The sequence below is a fragment of the Crinia signifera genome, chromosome 8, assembly GCF_055691185.1.
Source record: "Crinia signifera chromosome 8, ASM5569118v1, whole genome shotgun sequence".
NCBI lineage: Eukaryota > Metazoa > Chordata > Amphibia > Anura > Myobatrachidae > Crinia > Crinia signifera.
In genome coordinates, this window is record NC_139224.1 from 35,703,367 (window position 1) to 35,720,242 (window position 16,876).

Consider the following 16,876-nt stretch of genomic DNA (forward strand, 5'->3'; position numbering starts at 1 on the left):
CTTAAAGAAACTGTTACGTGAACTCGAGACAGAACCAAAAAGTAAGTGTGGTTATTAACCCACCCACAACGTCAGCTTGTGCTCTGATCTCCAGCTCACGATCAAGTTTCAACTCAGCGCTGGCTGTTCATTATTGTGCTGGGCACAACTGTGCCCCTTGAGAGTACATGTAAGTGTAAGCTGCATGGTCTCTACCTTTCCAGACATTGGAATGAGCTAGATACTATGGGGGAAATTTACTAAGCTGGGAGTTCTATTTCACATGGGATGTTGCGATGTGCAACCAATCATAATCTACTTCTTTATTTAGCACATTCTACAAGATAATAGATAGTATCTGATTGATTGCCCATAGCAACATCCCATCTTAGTCAATTCCCCCCTATGTTACATTCTCTCAAAATCGTCATTAGTTAAGGAGGATTTCTCATAGCAAATTAGCAAAATCAGATCTCTCACAAAGGTCCTTGCTAGAGGTTACTGTTTAATGGTTCCGTATACATACAGTAATTAGCTTTGATCTTTCAGTATAGGGATCATGTACGTACAATCTCTTTATTCTACTTAGTATGGTAATTAGGCATGATCTGATCATAATAATAAGTTACATGTATTATCTTAGTATGGTTCTTGGCTAGGTCTGATCTCTTAATATGGAAAATAAATAAATCTGATGATTAACCAATAATGATCTTCGTTTACTGTGCAGTTATGATATGATAATATGATGAGGAAAGTATGATTGGTTTCCCCCCCCCCCAGAATATTTAATATTTTGCTCTGGGAGCCAAAGAAGGTCTTTACTCCATATGTAATACTCACAACTCAGTTGACATATTAGAATGATATTAAATTAAATACTTACTTGATTTTATTGTTGTTCAGCCTCAGAATATGGAGTTCTCTCATATCTTCCATTCCAACTGGCACACTCGTTAGTTCATTATAATCGAGAAATATTTCTCTTAATGAGTGATATGCCCCATAAAATGAAATTGGGTCTATTCCATCATTGCAGAGTTTGTTTAAAGAAAGGTAGAGATATTCCAGCCCTGGATTCAGGTGTGCAAACACATAACCTGGAATCCTCTCAATCTGGTTCCCTACCAGCACAAGGTGCAGTAAGGACCGGGGCAGATGTGATGGCACATGGTATAACTTGTTGTAGGACAGATCTATTGATTCCAGGTTCCTTTAAAAAAAAAATACAAATGAGATCATGCATAGTGTGAGTGTCTACACTTTTTTTCACTTTTTGAGTATCTTTATTTGGTACTTGTTTCCTAACACGGCGCCCGTCGGGTCCCATTGCATACCATAACTTAAGGTATGCGATGGGACTCGATCAGACCCGATTTTAGGGTTTTAAGACCTTCCCATACAATTTTAAAATCGCGTCGCATCGCATGCCATTACAATGGCATGCGATGCGATGCGATTATACCCAATTTTACATTGTAAAATTGCATTTGCATACACATCCGCTCTCGTGTGATGGAACGGGAGAACAATCACTCGGTGGTTGCTCACCATCAAATAAATTTTTTCCCCTACGCAAATAAAAGTCAGTCTAGACTTACTTTTATTCTGCCCATAGATGGATGAATTCCGGGCGTCAGCCGTCTGCCCCAAGCAGGCATCATCATGTCTGAGTTCACAGGGGTACAGCTAGCATTTCTATGGGCGTGTCTATCGTTTTTGTGGGCGCGCCCATGAAACGCTGGGTGGTCCCCTGCCCGCCCCTCCTGGAGTGAACACCCCAGCAAGTGTTATACTCTCCAAAGACGGTCGCTCCTGGGATATACACATGCGCATATATGCGCATCATCAAATCCCAAACATCGGACGGGGAAGCAGTGAATTGCCCCTTATGTTAAGTACTCAAATTTGTTTTTTGAGGTCATGTGACTTTAAATAGGGACTAGGACACTGCTTTTGGAGCCCACTTAAGGTATTGAATTAAAAAAAAAACTTTAAAAACAAATGGCCCCTTAATAAAAATTGATAAACTGTTTTAGTATCATTGGTACTGACATTTTATAGTGATTTATGTTTCATTATATTCAGGTCCATGGATACACGTATTCTACCTGTCATTACTCTGGCTAGCTCCAATAGCACACATACTGTACTATAGGTCCTGATTCAGAGGTGGGAGTAAAGCAAAAAAAGAGCACCTGGACAAACTGTTAGCATGCAGGGTAAATACTGGCTGCTTTTGCATGTTGCCTACAAATACTTGGCTGATTCATTTTTACACAGCAATTTAGATGTCTGTTTTGGACACAGCCCTCTCATGCTGCTTTCACACCGCAAAACCTGTTTAGACTAGGTATTTAAAACGTTTTTTAAAACGGGTCAGAGCAAGTGTAACCCCTTTCACACCGCATCTAAATACCTGGTCTAAAGCAGGTTTGCGGTGTGAAAGCAGCACATGGAAGTGGTTAATAAATAAAGGTTACTACAGAAGTCAGGCATATGCATGTCACACCTGGGTATATATAATCTGGCTCCCCTGCTACAGGAATGGCTCTGGTGGTCTGAGTGTCAGCTCTGCGGGTCAGCAGACAGTGACACCCGTAGTCCCGATCCCAGTCTCTCCAGTCCAGGTGGAAGCGGGGAGCACAGTAATCCCGGCCGTCCTCCTATTCCCATCCCCGGTGTCAGCAGAACATGTTTCCTCCGCTGTCTGTCCCCCAGCACTAACCACATGAACCGCGGCAGCCTCTCCTCATGTTTCCCAGCTGGGAAGCGCAGCCTGCGAACATCGTGTGCTCCAAGAATGCAGGTTCCGGGGCAGGCAGGAGGGAGGCGTATGGGCTGCTGTAAGGAGGGCTGTGCAATGTCACACACTGCATACCTCGCTGCTTCTGGGCACACATCACAGGTACCCATCCCCCGGTACCTGAGGCAGGGGCAGGGTACACTGAGCATTAGCTGGTCCCCTCTGAGCCAGCGCCGTGCATATTTAATGAGCCGGCCGCTCATTACATATGTGCATATGTAATGAGCATCCGGCTCATTAATATGCACGACGCTGGGGACCAATAGTGCTCACTGCTGCCTAAGTAATATTTTAGACCCGTTCAGACCGCAAAAAAACGGGTCTGAAACGTGTAGGACCCTGCTATTATACCGTTTACAAAAAAACATTTTAGACCGCACAGATTACTGTTTTAAAACGGTTTAAAATCGGCAAAATACCGGGTTTTTTTGGTGCGGTCTGAAAGGGGCATCACTCATCTAAATTTCTCTGCACATCTTACCTCTGCCCCTTCTGCAGTCAAACATGGTTTTATTAAGGTACACAGTTATTGGTATTTTTTGCTTTGCTCCCACGTCAAAATCAGTGCCATAATCAAAACATGGTAAAGCTGGTTCTTTCCAGATTTTCCAATCTATATTGAAAAATTTAGATCTATACAAAATATAATGAATAAGCCAAGTTCACACTATTTCTACACCCCCAGAAAAACTAGATCTATTGATGTAACGGTTGCCATTGCTATCGGGCCCAGAAGCTTACAGGTCCACCTCTTGGGCTTGTCTCAACTCTTCCCATATCTTAAAGTTGTCTGCTAAGTTCACAGAGTTGCCTGCTATATACTGTGTGGCATAACGTGTGACCATGGGGAACTGTAATGTAATGTAAACTAGTTCACTACTATAAGACATAACGTTAACTTGGGAATTACTATTGTTTGTAAAATGAACTAGGGTACTACTGTGACAACCAGGGTACTACTGTGACTTGATAAATTAACTAGGGTACTACTGTGACATGTCAAGTTAAATAGGGTAATACTGTGACATGTCAAGTTAACTAGGGTAGTACGGAGACTTGTCAAATTAACTAGGGTACTACTGTAACATCACAAATTAGCTAGGGTTACTATTGTGACTTGTCAAATTAACTAGGGTACTACTATGACATGTCAAATTAAATATGGTACTACTGTAACATGACAAATAGCCCCTGAAGACCCCCAACTCCTCCAAACCACTGCCACTGCAAGTGCTATTGCTACACCACTGGACAAACATGTTCTGCATTGTAGAAAACATCCTTGAATGAGAAAGCCATACATTGGACACCATACATTGTAGTGACATGAGGCATGCAGGAAATATTCGTTGATTTACTTACTCATGTAGAATCCAGGTTAATGGAGCTATTCTCGTCTCCTCCAAATTGTTATAGCGTAACACTATAGTATTCAGATTAGTTGTATGGTTAAAGGAGGTTTCTGAAATCTCCTCAATCTCATTGTTTTCAAGGTAGAGCTCCTTAAATAAACAAAAATGAGATAAAAATATTTCAGACTCAGTGATTGAAAACATAAATAAATACACACACACACACATATATATATATATACACACTGCTCAAAAAAATAAAGGGAACACTAACATAACACATTCTAGATCTGAGTGAATTAGATATTCTTATTAAATGGAGGTCTGGATTTGGAGTCCCACTCAAAATTAAAGTGGAAAAACACACTACAGGCTGATCCAACTTTGATGTAATGTCCTTAAAACAAGTCAAAATGAGGCTCAGTACTCGGTGTGGCCTCCACGTGCCTGTTTGACCTCCCTACAATGCCTGGCATACTCCTGATGACGTGGCGGATGGTCTCCTGAGGAATCTCCTGCCAGACATGGACTAAAGCATCCGCCAACTCCTGGACAGTCTGTGGTGCAACGTGGCGTTGGTGGATGGAGCAAGACATGATGTCCCAGATGTGCTCAATTGGTTTAAGGTCTGGGGAAGGGTTGGCCAGTCCATAGCATCAATGCCTTCGTCTTGCAAGAACTGCTGACACACTCCAGCCACATGAGGTCTAGCATTGCCTTGCATTAGGATGATCCCAGGGCCAACCGCACCAGCATATGGTTTCTCAAGGGGTCTGAGGATCTCATCTCGGTACCTAATGACAGTCAGGCTACCTCTGGCGAGCACATGGAGGGCTATGCGGCCCCCCAAAGAAATGCCATCCCACACCATTACTGACCCACTGCCAAACGGTCATGCTGAAGGGTATTGCAGACTCTGTCAAGTCTGTCATGTGCTTAGTGTGAACCTGCTTTCATCTGTGAAGAGCACAGGGCGCCAGTGGCGAATTTGCCAATCTCTGGCAAATCTCAAACGTCCTGCACGGTGTTGGGTTGTAAGCATAACCCCCACCTGTGGACGTCTGGCCCTCATACAACCCTCATGCACATTTGTGGCCTGCAGGAGGTCATTTTGCAGGGCTCTGGCAGTGCTCCTCCTGTTCCTCCTTGCACAAAGGTGGAGGTAGCGGTCCTGCTGCTGGGTTGGTGCCCTCCTACAGCCTCCTCCACGTCTCCAGATGTACTGGCCTGTCTCCTGTTAGCGCCTCCGTGCTCTGGACACTACGCTGACAGACACAGCAAACCTTCTTGCCACAGCTCGCATTGATGTGGCATCCTGGATGAGCTGCACTACCTGAGCCACTTGTGTAGGTTGTAGACTGTGTCTCATGCTACCACTAGAGTGAAAGCACCACCAGCTTTCAAAAGTGACCAAAACATCAGCCATAAAGCATAGGAGTGGAGAAGTGGTCTATGGTCACCACCTGCAGAACAACTCCTTTATTGGGAGTGTCTTGCTAATTGCATTTAATTTCCACCTGTTGTCTATTCCATTTGCACAACAGCATGCAAAATTGATTGTCAATCAGTGTTGCTTCCTAAGTGGACAGTGTGATTTCACAGAAGTGTGATTGTGTTGCATTGTGTTGTTTAAGTGTTCCCTTTATTTTTTTGAGCAGTTTATATATACACTAGTAAACCCGCTTGAAGTAAAAGCTTTGACAGCTAGTCTGCTATCTTCTATGTAGTTTCACTCTCTGCCAACAGATGGCAGTGTTTCTGAGACACATGGACACTAGACATACTGTATATACTGTATATAGATGATATCTATATATATATATATCTATGTGTGTGTATACATGTGTGTATACATATATACATACTATACAATTGATTTCTTGCTTCTCTCCTGCTAACAATATATCTATGAAACTAACTATGCTTTTGATATGTGATTTGTCTGATATCCTCTCTAACGAGTGAGATTTTGGTAATTTCCTTCCTCTCAGTGAGGGGTTGCCTGCCTCCCTTTTTTTCCTATATTACAACTGTGTTCAATATTTTTTCCCATCTGTGTCCTGTTTTATATATAACATACATATGTGTGTGTGTGTGTGTGTGTGTGTGTGTGTCATATAAAAGTTTGTTTGCACCCTATGCATAGAAGTGGCAGCTGTGTAAATGCAAAGCATAATTACGTTAATTGTAATTAAGTATGTAATATACATGTAATACACATTGTTTACTGTTAAGAACCAACTATTTGAACCAGAAGAGTAAAAAGTTAAACACACATGTCTCAAATGTGCAGTAAAGGCATTTAGTAAAAAATAAAACACAAATAGGCAAGATACATATTTAATGTGACATGGGGCTTTATCCAAGGAACACAGTGATAGATTTACTAAAAGGCTAAAAATTTGATGATATTTTCTACTCACCCATTTCCGGAGGTTTCCCAAACCACTGGATTTGCATATTTGCAGTTTCAATGGTGCAATATTAATTATACAATATTAAAGGGGCAATATTAATCCTTTTGTTAATTGGTGTTGTGCAAATTTTGATTTACAAAGTTGGCAACATTTATATAAATGAATAAAATAAAATCAATATTTAATATAATATTTAATATAAAATAAAATAATCCATTGTTCTTAAATTATTATTAAAAATAATTAAATAAATAAAAATAAGTTTAAAAAATTACAATTAATTTTGCTACTTTAGTCAAATTGATACATATTACTCTCTTATTCAAATTAAATATCATTTTTGCACCTGTATCTATTCATAGAAAAATAATGCCACCATAAGAGTATTATTATTGTAATTTTCTCTCTTCACCAATACATAATTAGAACGGCATTGAAGTATTGGCATCCTCAGCTTCTGTTTAGCCAGATAGCATGTTTTTTTTAGCTGTCTTTACAATCACAGCCGCTTTATATTGTATGGGGGTTATACAGTACCTGAGGTTTTTCAGCAGCTCCCGAAACCAACGCTTCATAAATCTGTCAGATTCTATGTTATAATAAAGGGAAATGGGGATGGTGATGTGTATGACCCCATCAGTCTTGCCTTTTAGTAAATCCATCAGTTTAAACAGTCACGTTCAGTAAATCAGACTAAATGTGTGTGCCTCCAGCTCACCATCCAAAATCATACTTGCCTGTTGGTTGGAATATCATGAACTCTGGATTTGGGGGAGTTATCCCCTGCTACCTGGTTCCCATAAAAGTAGGCACCTCTACTGGATGCTGACCATTTCTACAGTAAAGATGTCAGTGGTGAAGCAGTTTGCGTTGAATTGTATCATCATGGTCCACCCCCAAGACCTAATGCAGCAGGTCATAACATTATGTTGTAGAGGTAAGGCCACAATAAATTGGTTTGCTGCACAACACCCCCTTACACCTCCCACCTGGACCTCCCTATAAACAGAAAGGCACCATTTTTAAGACTACAATTATTGGGACAACATTTAAGTTAAGGTGTTTGTGGCAGTGAAGTCTGATTTCTTTCCTACTCTCCTACCATATCATATTCGAGAACTCTGCATGCTTAAGTATCCATTAAAGATCTACAATCCTATCCATCAGATACATTATGCATAAACAAAAATAATGTTTTGTATGTTTATTTAACAAAAAAAAAGAATTCCCATGGGAGACCATTTCATTATGCAGGAGTAAAGAAATAAAATATGAGACTTTGGCATAGAGGAAAAGGCTGTAAACGATACTGTTTTGTATTTATAGACAGAGAGTACATGGAGAGCTGTTCACCTCAATAGATGCTGGCAGTCCTTGTGGTATGGTCCGGAATTTGTTTCTTCCCAGACGCAGATAGCTCAAATGCTGCAGTGCTTTTAATGCCAGGGGGCTGACATTGGCCTCACTTAGCTGATTGCCTTCCATTTCCAAAGTTACCAGGTTCTTCAGACCTAAAACATAGGAGACATGTATTGTATTATTGGCAGCCATTTCAGTTTCTTGGACATAATGTAACTGGATAATGGTTAGCATGGCCTTACAGTGAAAGTGATACCTTCATTAATAGCACAATGGTGTCCATTTTATGTTACCCTACATACAGTAGAACTTTTGCTCTGACTGAGTAATATTGATTTGATGTTCTATCATTCAGCATATTCATATTGGGTAAGTGTTTACTAAATCTGGCCATACATTACTATGACTTCTCCGAGGGGAGACGTTGCAGCCGACCCCCTTGAAACTCCCGGCTGCTTCCCATGCGGCAGGACTGCAGGAGTTATATCGCATGCAGTCCTTTTGCATGGGATATATCGCATGGGATCCCAGCAAGTGATGCCAAATCCTGCCAGATCTAATATATCTATTGTGCAGCACCTTCGGTCTAGGTGCTCTGATCCGATGCACACGGTACTGTGCATCAGATCTAAAACACATGCAATTTGCCATGTTTCACCTGATTGCTTGGGCTGATGTGTCACAATCGGGTGTAATTGGGCAAAATCGCATAAGTGTATGGCTAGCTTTAAATCAGTCCTCCTTAGCATTTGTGTACTTCCAAAGTGTTTTAGTTTATTCATGGCATGCTCACTTAGGGGGAATTATTTAATCAGGGATGTTATTTCTGATAGAACATTCAACCTATTCAATGCTGGGTCCGTTATTTCGACTGTCAGAATAGATTCCTACAGTCGGAAAGTAGGTGGTTCGGCGAAAAACGGCCTGGATTCTAGAATCATGGGGCTGTTTTCGACAATGCAGATTCGACTTTAAACAAAGTTGACTCACCACAGGTGAGTCACGGGGAAAACAGACGCGAGTGAATACTGGTCAATGCAAGATTGAATATCCCAATTATAGGGGAACATTCTGCAATCAGTTTGTGTGTTCTGACTCCTGGTAACCTTGATGGTATCTGTCATCTGCCACTGATGTGTGAAGCAATTTGGGGTTGTTTTCAGAGGAGAGATATGAGAAGGGCTTGAGATGACCACCATCACTGCTGTCCACTGTTCGTTTGTTTAACCCTTTGCTGTGAGAGATGTGCAAAATATCAGCTAAAAAGGCAAGCGTCGCTCACAGCAACTGTTCTTTTTTTGCGCAATGTTTAACAAAACTTCGTTTCATTGACTTAAGATCATTTGCCGGCAATAACTAAAGTGATTCATATTCCTCGTTTTCGACCCTGGCATTTTTAGCGAGTATTCTTAGCATCTCTCAAAGTAATGTTGCCACTCAAAGGGTTAATACAATGCTCTACATTTTCAATTATATTGTTTCCCCCTAAAGAGTACACAGACTTTTATTGCATTAGCAGAAGGACTATTTTAACAAGAGTTCTTGACCAGTAAACAATTTTCCGAACTACCTTTCCTTAAAAATGACATGGTGGTTGTAAGTACTTAGGGGCCTATTTATCAATTATCACCTTTCTCCAATGAAGAGGATGACTTTGTTTGTAATGTATGAGTGGTGATAAAGAAACCATTATCAATACAATGTCCCCAAAAAAGAAATGAAAATATCTGGGTCCGTTGAGTGAAACCCCTGTAATATAGGTGGAAAGTGTTCGGGGTTCACTCAGTGTTTTGACAAGCCTAGCTCTGTAGATATGTGAATGGAAGGGTCTCCATACAGTTCCACTAATAAATACGTTGCCAACAAATAGGTTACAAATATTTTAAAAAGTAAACAAAATATTTTACAACCTTTTAAGCCTATAAAGAAATATTCAAAGTATTAGCCATTAACAGTTGAAAAGGTATGATGATGATGCTAGTTGTACTGTGATATTCGTTACATGGAGGAGTTACCAAGGGCGACAACAACACTATTTGCTGGCTGCAACCCTTTGTTGTTCTTCATTTTCGACATAATGTAGCTGTAACGACACGATATCTAAAATTTTCCCCTTTCATCATCTTTGATCAGCACCCCGCTACTTATCTAATGATAGTACCTGTTAGACTATCTTCATTAAGGCTTCCAAGTCTATTTTCACTCAACTTAAGTTCCTCTAATGTAGATGGCAATGCAGGAGGGATCTGGTCAAGAAGATTTCCATCCAAGTACAGACGTTTCAAATTCTTCAGTGGCTTTGAAGCGAAACAGAATAACAATCTTTGGTTTAACATGTCACTTGCATTCAGAGATACAATTACAGGAGTACTGTAGAGACTAATGTGTTTAACATGTTGGTTCTGCAGGAAATACATGTGACAGCTCCATTTTTCATGGTCGGACTTTTATTAAATGTAACTGTTATTCCGCCTACAAATCATGACTATGTCTTTTGGAGCTGAAAGAGTACAGATTATTTTTGGATTTGTGCTGCCACAAAAAAAAAAATTAGGCATTTCTTTAGTAATAGCGACACATTTATACTTTACTTCTTGCATTTGTGGGGAAACTCTGACAGTTGCTTGTTACACATGTCGCCATTGTGTTCTCTATCTTTGCACATTTTGATTGAATCTTGATTAAATAGTTGAAACAATTGGGTGACCAATTCAGGTAAGTATACTGATCGGCCACTTGAAATATCAGCCCTCATGTGGCAAAATACAGGCAAATATATATATAGATAGATATATATAGTGTTCCCGGTAGGCTGTTTTAGCGGGGCGCTGCGCCCTGTCCGATTTTTAAAGGGCAAAATGCGACCTGCCCCTCTCGCAGCACCCCGCTAAAACAGCCTCACGGGGAAGCCCAGCGTCGCCGTAGATGGCGATGCCCGGCACTTCCCCGGCAGCATAGTGGCTTCGGAGGGGCCGGTCCCACCCCCTTTGATGACGCCGGCGGCCCGGGCACGCCCCTTTGATGACGCCGGTGGCCCGGGCACGCCCCTTTGATGACGCCGGCGGCCCGGGCACGCCCCTTTGATGACGCCCCAGCTGTGGCCCAGTCCGCCCCCTGGCGCCCTGCCCGGTATCCATCCTAGAGTGAACACTATAGATAGATAGATTATTTTATAATGGTTAAAATTCATGTCATTAGTTATATTCCCATGGGACTTACCTTAAATGCAAGTGGATCTATACCTGTAGACATAAGTTTGTTCTTGCTCAAATCAATCCTTTCTAGATTAGGCATTCCATTAAATGCTTCTTTTGGAATGGATGTAATAAAATTTCCTAAAATATAATAAAATACATGTTTTATTTCTTACTATGATGAATGTATGATCTTCTGCTTTGCCAATCTATTATAGAACATCCTACGGTATATGTGTACAGCACATTGGAGAGCAATATTTTATCATAATCCCCAGGTAAATCATAAGCTAACTAAGCTATTAAAGTCATAAAAGGATCTTCCAGGTGGCATTTAGCTTAATAAATCCCTGTACCATATTTAATACAAGGAAAACTTGAAAAACGGACATTATTAGTAATTTTTATATTTCTTGTGCTATAAATAATTTTGTGTTTATGGTGTAGAAAACATATACCTCATATTCTGTGGCCTTGTATCTGTGTATCCTGTTGGACCCTGCATTCCCCATTTATATACCACTTGAGGTCTTGCATTAATATTTACTAATAAATGTAAACAGAATGCCACAGAAATTCCCCTGCTATATTGATCCTGGTTTCTAGAAGATAGGTCTACAGTAAATAGGTTGACACCATTCGGTTGACATGGCAATGGATGACACATGAAAGTTTGACATGAGTTAATTTTGTACTTTTTTCATACTTTACTATGCACCTACCAAAAAATTAAACAAACTTATGTCAACCTTTTTTTGTGTTGACCATTTCCATGTTGACCTTTTGCTTGCATCGATCTTGTGCCTTTTGCCCTTTTGGGGTCAACATAGACATGGTCTTTTAATTGTCTACCTGGTATACCAGACCCATTGATCCCTGATTTCTCAAATAACCCTACTTTTGCCTATATGTAATCACTCCCATTGACCAGAGTAAACACCCTCTTTACTCATTGACCCTCCCACTACCAGTAATATAACAGCACTTTTACTGCTTACCTAGGAGATCCAGGCTCTTTACATCAGAGTCAGAAATTGGTGGGATGCCTGTTAGTTTAGCATTGGAACAACTAACTGTTATCTCTGATATGAAGCAACCAGGGGGTAGTGGAGGATGATGGACATCTGTAGGACGGCGGGAACCTGGTCTTCGTCTCCTCGGTACTCTGAAGACATCACCTCTTATGATATTGTTCTCATCGTCATCATCTTCTTCATCATCATCTTCTCCATCATCTTCTTCATCATCATCATCATCATCTTCATCTTCTAGGCCTAGCTCTTGCCTTTCTTTTTGTTTCCGTTCCCTTATTAGCCGTTCTACCTCCTTTTCCCTGTCTTCCTCTTCTTTTTTTTTCCTTTCCTCTTCCTTCTTCTTTATTTCTTCTTCTTTCTTCTTCATTTCTTCTTTCTTGCGTTGTTCTTCTTGCTCCATCCTCAGCTCCTCTTCTTCATTTGCCCTTCTTCTTTCTTCCTGAATCCGCTCTTCCTCTTCAGCTGCCATCTTCAGTTTTCTTTTCTTCTGTTCCTGACCGTGTTTCAGCACTTTTTTCTTTATTTTCTTCTGCTTTTCTGCCTTTTTCCTTTCTTTTTCTTTGCTATTCTCCTCTAATTCCTTTCTAAGAAGCTCATCCATGTCTTCTTGGGTAAGTGGAGACTTGATGCGAACCACATCATTGGAATTATTTGGTTCTGGAGAATCACCAGAAAATTGAATTGTGTTGTCCACTAAAACACTGTTAAGCACTTGGAATGGGAAAGTGACCAAATGAAGACAGGAGAAGAGGGAAGAATATAGTAATAATATAAGTCATATTAGTATTGTTTAACGATGTTTCCACAAACTCCATTTAATTTAAAACCAAATCTGCTAGCTTGGAGTAAGATCAAAACCAATTACATGTATTCTCAAATTACTTCAGTCTTGCTCGGATAAGAGAAAATTAACATATACATTTGTAAAATTTCAAGGCGTTTGTCATATACTTTCAATTTATACCTTATATACTGTGGCCATTTTTACTATTATTTATGACTGCAAAAGATAAATATATACTATCATAGCTTGTAGGAAATAACGTTTATTAAAACACCAGTTATGTTTCATCAGACTGGCTTGTTTCACTTATACCCCTTTCACACCACACTTGTTAAACGGTATATTGCCGTTCTTTTCCCATTTCAAAACGTTTAAGGCTGCAGTGGGAAAGCGCCAGAGTTGATCCTACACGTTTCAGAGCCGTTTTTTATGCAGTGAGAATGGCTCTGAAACGGTATTTAGTCAAAACAACAGATTACAGACCTGTGATAGGCTGTCCCCTGCATTCTGCCTTGAAACGTGTTCAGGGGATTAAACGGGGTTGACTGATGTGAATGGTACTAAACCAGTAATCTACTGCAATGTGAAGGCTCAGACCCGTTTTAAATACCGTTAAAAAAATACAGTTTTTTTAAACGTTTTGGCAGTGTGAAAGCGGTATTAAAGCCCTTTCCTATCTTGTGGTATTATGTTGGGTTTGTGTGTATGTGTGTGTCCATTTTATTATTAGAAAAAAAACTTTTTTAAACAAAGTAGGCGCTAAATATTTCCAAATTTTATTTAAATACCATAAATACCATGAAAATGATATAAACGTGTTAATGAGGATCAAATGTAGAAATTTTGAGAAAGCATCAAGTATCCATTTAGGGGGTATTCAGTGTTTTATATTTGGGATATGGTCATTGGGTCACCACCAAGTAGGTTGACACCACTAGGTCGACATGAGTTTAGGTCGACAAGACTTTAGGTCAACATGGGTTATGTTGGCAGGGTCTTTAGGTCGACATTGGTTTTGTTGACAGGGTCATTCGGTCGACATGGGTCATTAGGTCGACATGTTATTTTTACTGTTTTTTTGAGCCGACAGGTGGTATTTCATGCCCTACCATCCACTAGGGCGTGGTGACAGAATAAAATAGTGTGCCGAGCATAGTGAGGCACCGTGCCCGAAGCATGGCAAGCGCTTCGATACCTTTCGGTGACCATGTCGACACGACGTGTGCCAACAGGCGGTATTTCATGCCCTACCATCCGCTAGGGCGTGGTGGGAGAATAGAATAGTGTGCAGCGAGGGAGATTAGAACCGAGTGCAGCGAGGCATCGTGCCCAAAGCATGGCGAGCCATGCGAGTGGACGCTGTGGTACGTTTTAGTGTTTATGTTGACTCTCGAAATAAGGGTAAAAAAATTAATAATACTAAAAAAAAAAACATTTCGACGTATTCACTGTCAACCTTATCCATGTCGACCTAATGACCCTGTCAACCTTACCCCTAGACTCATGTCGACCTTCCTGCATGTCAACCTAGACACATGTCGACCTAAATGCATGTCGACCTAATGACTGTCTAACAACTTGCTGGTGACCAACTGCTCCCCACCCTTGTATTCAATGTCCCATTTTCGGCCAGGACTCCCCTCATGCAGATTCAACTTTGTTTAAAGTCGAATCTGCATTGTCGAATCCGCAGCCGTTTTTGCCAATCCAAATTGTTGTAAAGACGACTATACATTGTCGAAACGGAGCCGCTGGATTATCGAATCTTCGTTCCCAATCTGCCGACTTTACGAATGTCAGAAAAAAGGACCCGATATTGAATAGGACGGATGTCAATTCGACCTAAACTTGTCGGAAATGGATATTTGTATTGGTCATCATCTACAAGGACCAATGCCATATGTTCTCTATGGCCACATCATTGACTTTAAAAGATTGAATAAACATGTTACTAGTAAAATCATTTTATTACACTTGGCTACGTGTATTATGCAAATTGCAAGCATATGAGCGAATCTGTTGGGGGTGGTTTTGTGCAGAAAGAAGCTCAGTTTTGTCGTTTGAGCTGAAAGCCACCCAGTGTGTTTGGGTCAGCGATGAGCGGTGAGTTGTGATGTGCGCTCCTGCATCATCGCAGGCAGCCGTCGGTCATCTGCTGGCATTACCAGCAGATGAGCGATGAGATGGATGGCTTTCCATACTGTCCTGCTATGGAATGTCATCCACCCCTGGGACAATCGCTCAGAAGGGTGAAAATCGCTCAGCGTGTTTGCACTGAGCGATTTTCGGCCCACCAAGCACTGCTGTTTCAAAAGCATTGATATATAAAAACACACCACCCTAAATTGATATTATTTTTCTGAGAACAGGTAAATGTATTGAGATCCCCATTGTCCAACCAATGTTTAACAATTTTTACATGCATGGAATACCCACACTCAGTTTTGGACTATTTACTCTTAATTTTCAAACATTGTCTCTTACAATCACCGCTAGTGTGGCCCTCTGCACCGGGAAATTTTCAGTGTTGCCACACGTCAGTTTAAGAGAGTATCAAAGTACAGTAGTCATAAGATGATGTTAGATTTACACCCTTACTATACTGGTTGTCTTGTAAAAAGAGGGTGGTGTTAGATCAAGTAAATGATTCCATACCAATATCGTTGCATACTGGACAACATTCACCATCATGAGTCACCGTCATGGGACACGACAGAGGAGGGCAGACTGTCTCATCACAAATCTGTTTTCCGTTAGAACACATGCAGGTAATACAAGGCTTGGGAGACCACACTGCCTTGTCATACATTACCATGCCATTTACCGTGCAGTGACCTTTCTTTACTAGAAGATAAAGGAAACAAGGACATATCATTCATAATTCCCACTGTAATAAGATGTTATTCCAACAAGTGTTTAGTTATCAAGCTACACTGTGTAGACAAAAGTAACTTCTATCTGGTTGCGTTCTGAATGCCGGCAGTCAGAATACCAACGCCGGAATCCTGACACTGGTCATAATGAAGGCAAAACATTACTGACTGCCAGCATCCCAAACATAATATGCTGGGGCTAGTTAGGACCAGTCCGCGGGTGGTGAGGATTTGGTTTAGCTGGTTTAGAGGAGGTTAGTTTGCATTGGGAAGGGGTGGGGTGGTTAATGTTTGGCTGCATAAGAGGAGTTAGGCTTCAGGAAGGGGTAGGGGCCAAGTGGAGAACACTTACAACCACGGTGTTGGAATTCTACACATTGGCATTCCGCTGCCGGTCCTCTGACTGTCAGAATGCCAAGTGCCGGGATGCTGACATCATCCCGTTTTACCTAATACTATTGTAATGTAGTAGTTTGGCGTGCAGAATTATCGATTTTTTTCAATATTTTGTCATAGATTAAATGTAGTATCCTTAATATTTCCATTTCACAAGTAACTGACCTTCTTTCTTCTAAAGAAATAATGATTTTGTTGTTTTGTCAGAAATATCTAAGCACTTATTCCTATTGGTATACTGTATATTTGAAATCCATGTAATTGTCACCAGATCCTGTTGTCTTTTCTTTTTGTAGAGCAGGCATTGCCAACCTCAGTCCGCAAGGCACGGGAGCAATGCAGGTTTTAGTAATATCCAGGCTTCAGCATAGATGGTTAAATCAAAATAACTAAGGTACTAATTAAGTCACCTGTGCTCAAGTATTGATATAAATAAAACCTGGGCCCTTAGGCTGGGTACACTTTATAGCGCTATCGGGACAATTTGCAGTTTCATAATGACAAATCAACTACATTGTTTGGTCAGCCATGATATTGCATGACCGGCCATTCAGTATAATGAAGGATGGAACAAGGTGTCGTATCATCATTCAATACATCATGTAGCGTATACAGCCAATCTTGCATGGCCAAAGCAGAAGGATATTTGACACGACCATCTTGGCTTTTGGCCATAGTTCTG

The 16,876-nt window shown here is 40.8% G+C and overlaps 2 protein-coding genes across 11 annotated transcripts in view; one reads left to right on the forward strand and one right to left on the reverse strand.

The window, feature by feature from the left end:
- The window catches only part of CENPP (centromere protein P), a 245,147-nt gene that overhangs the window by 165,588 nt on the left and 62,683 nt on the right, over window positions 1–16,876 (forward strand). The window lies entirely within an intron of this gene.
- The window catches only part of ECM2 (extracellular matrix protein 2), a 29,189-nt gene that overhangs the window by 3,081 nt on the left and 9,232 nt on the right, over window positions 1–16,876 (reverse strand). For all 3 annotated transcript variants that reach the window (XM_083156132.1, XM_083156131.1, XM_083156133.1), the window contains exons 3-9: window positions 15,581–15,769; window positions 12,106–12,852; window positions 11,133–11,248; window positions 10,075–10,210; window positions 7,908–8,065; window positions 4,148–4,287; window positions 866–1,192 (exon numbers count right to left, since the gene is read on the reverse strand). In XM_083156132.1, coding sequence (XP_083012258.1) covers window positions 866–1,192; window positions 4,148–4,287; window positions 7,908–8,065; window positions 10,075–10,210; window positions 11,133–11,248; window positions 12,106–12,852; window positions 15,581–15,769 — 1,813 coding nt within the window. The remainder of the gene's footprint in view (window positions 1–865; window positions 1,193–4,147; window positions 4,288–7,907; window positions 8,066–10,074; window positions 10,211–11,132; window positions 11,249–12,105; window positions 12,853–15,580; window positions 15,770–16,876) is intronic.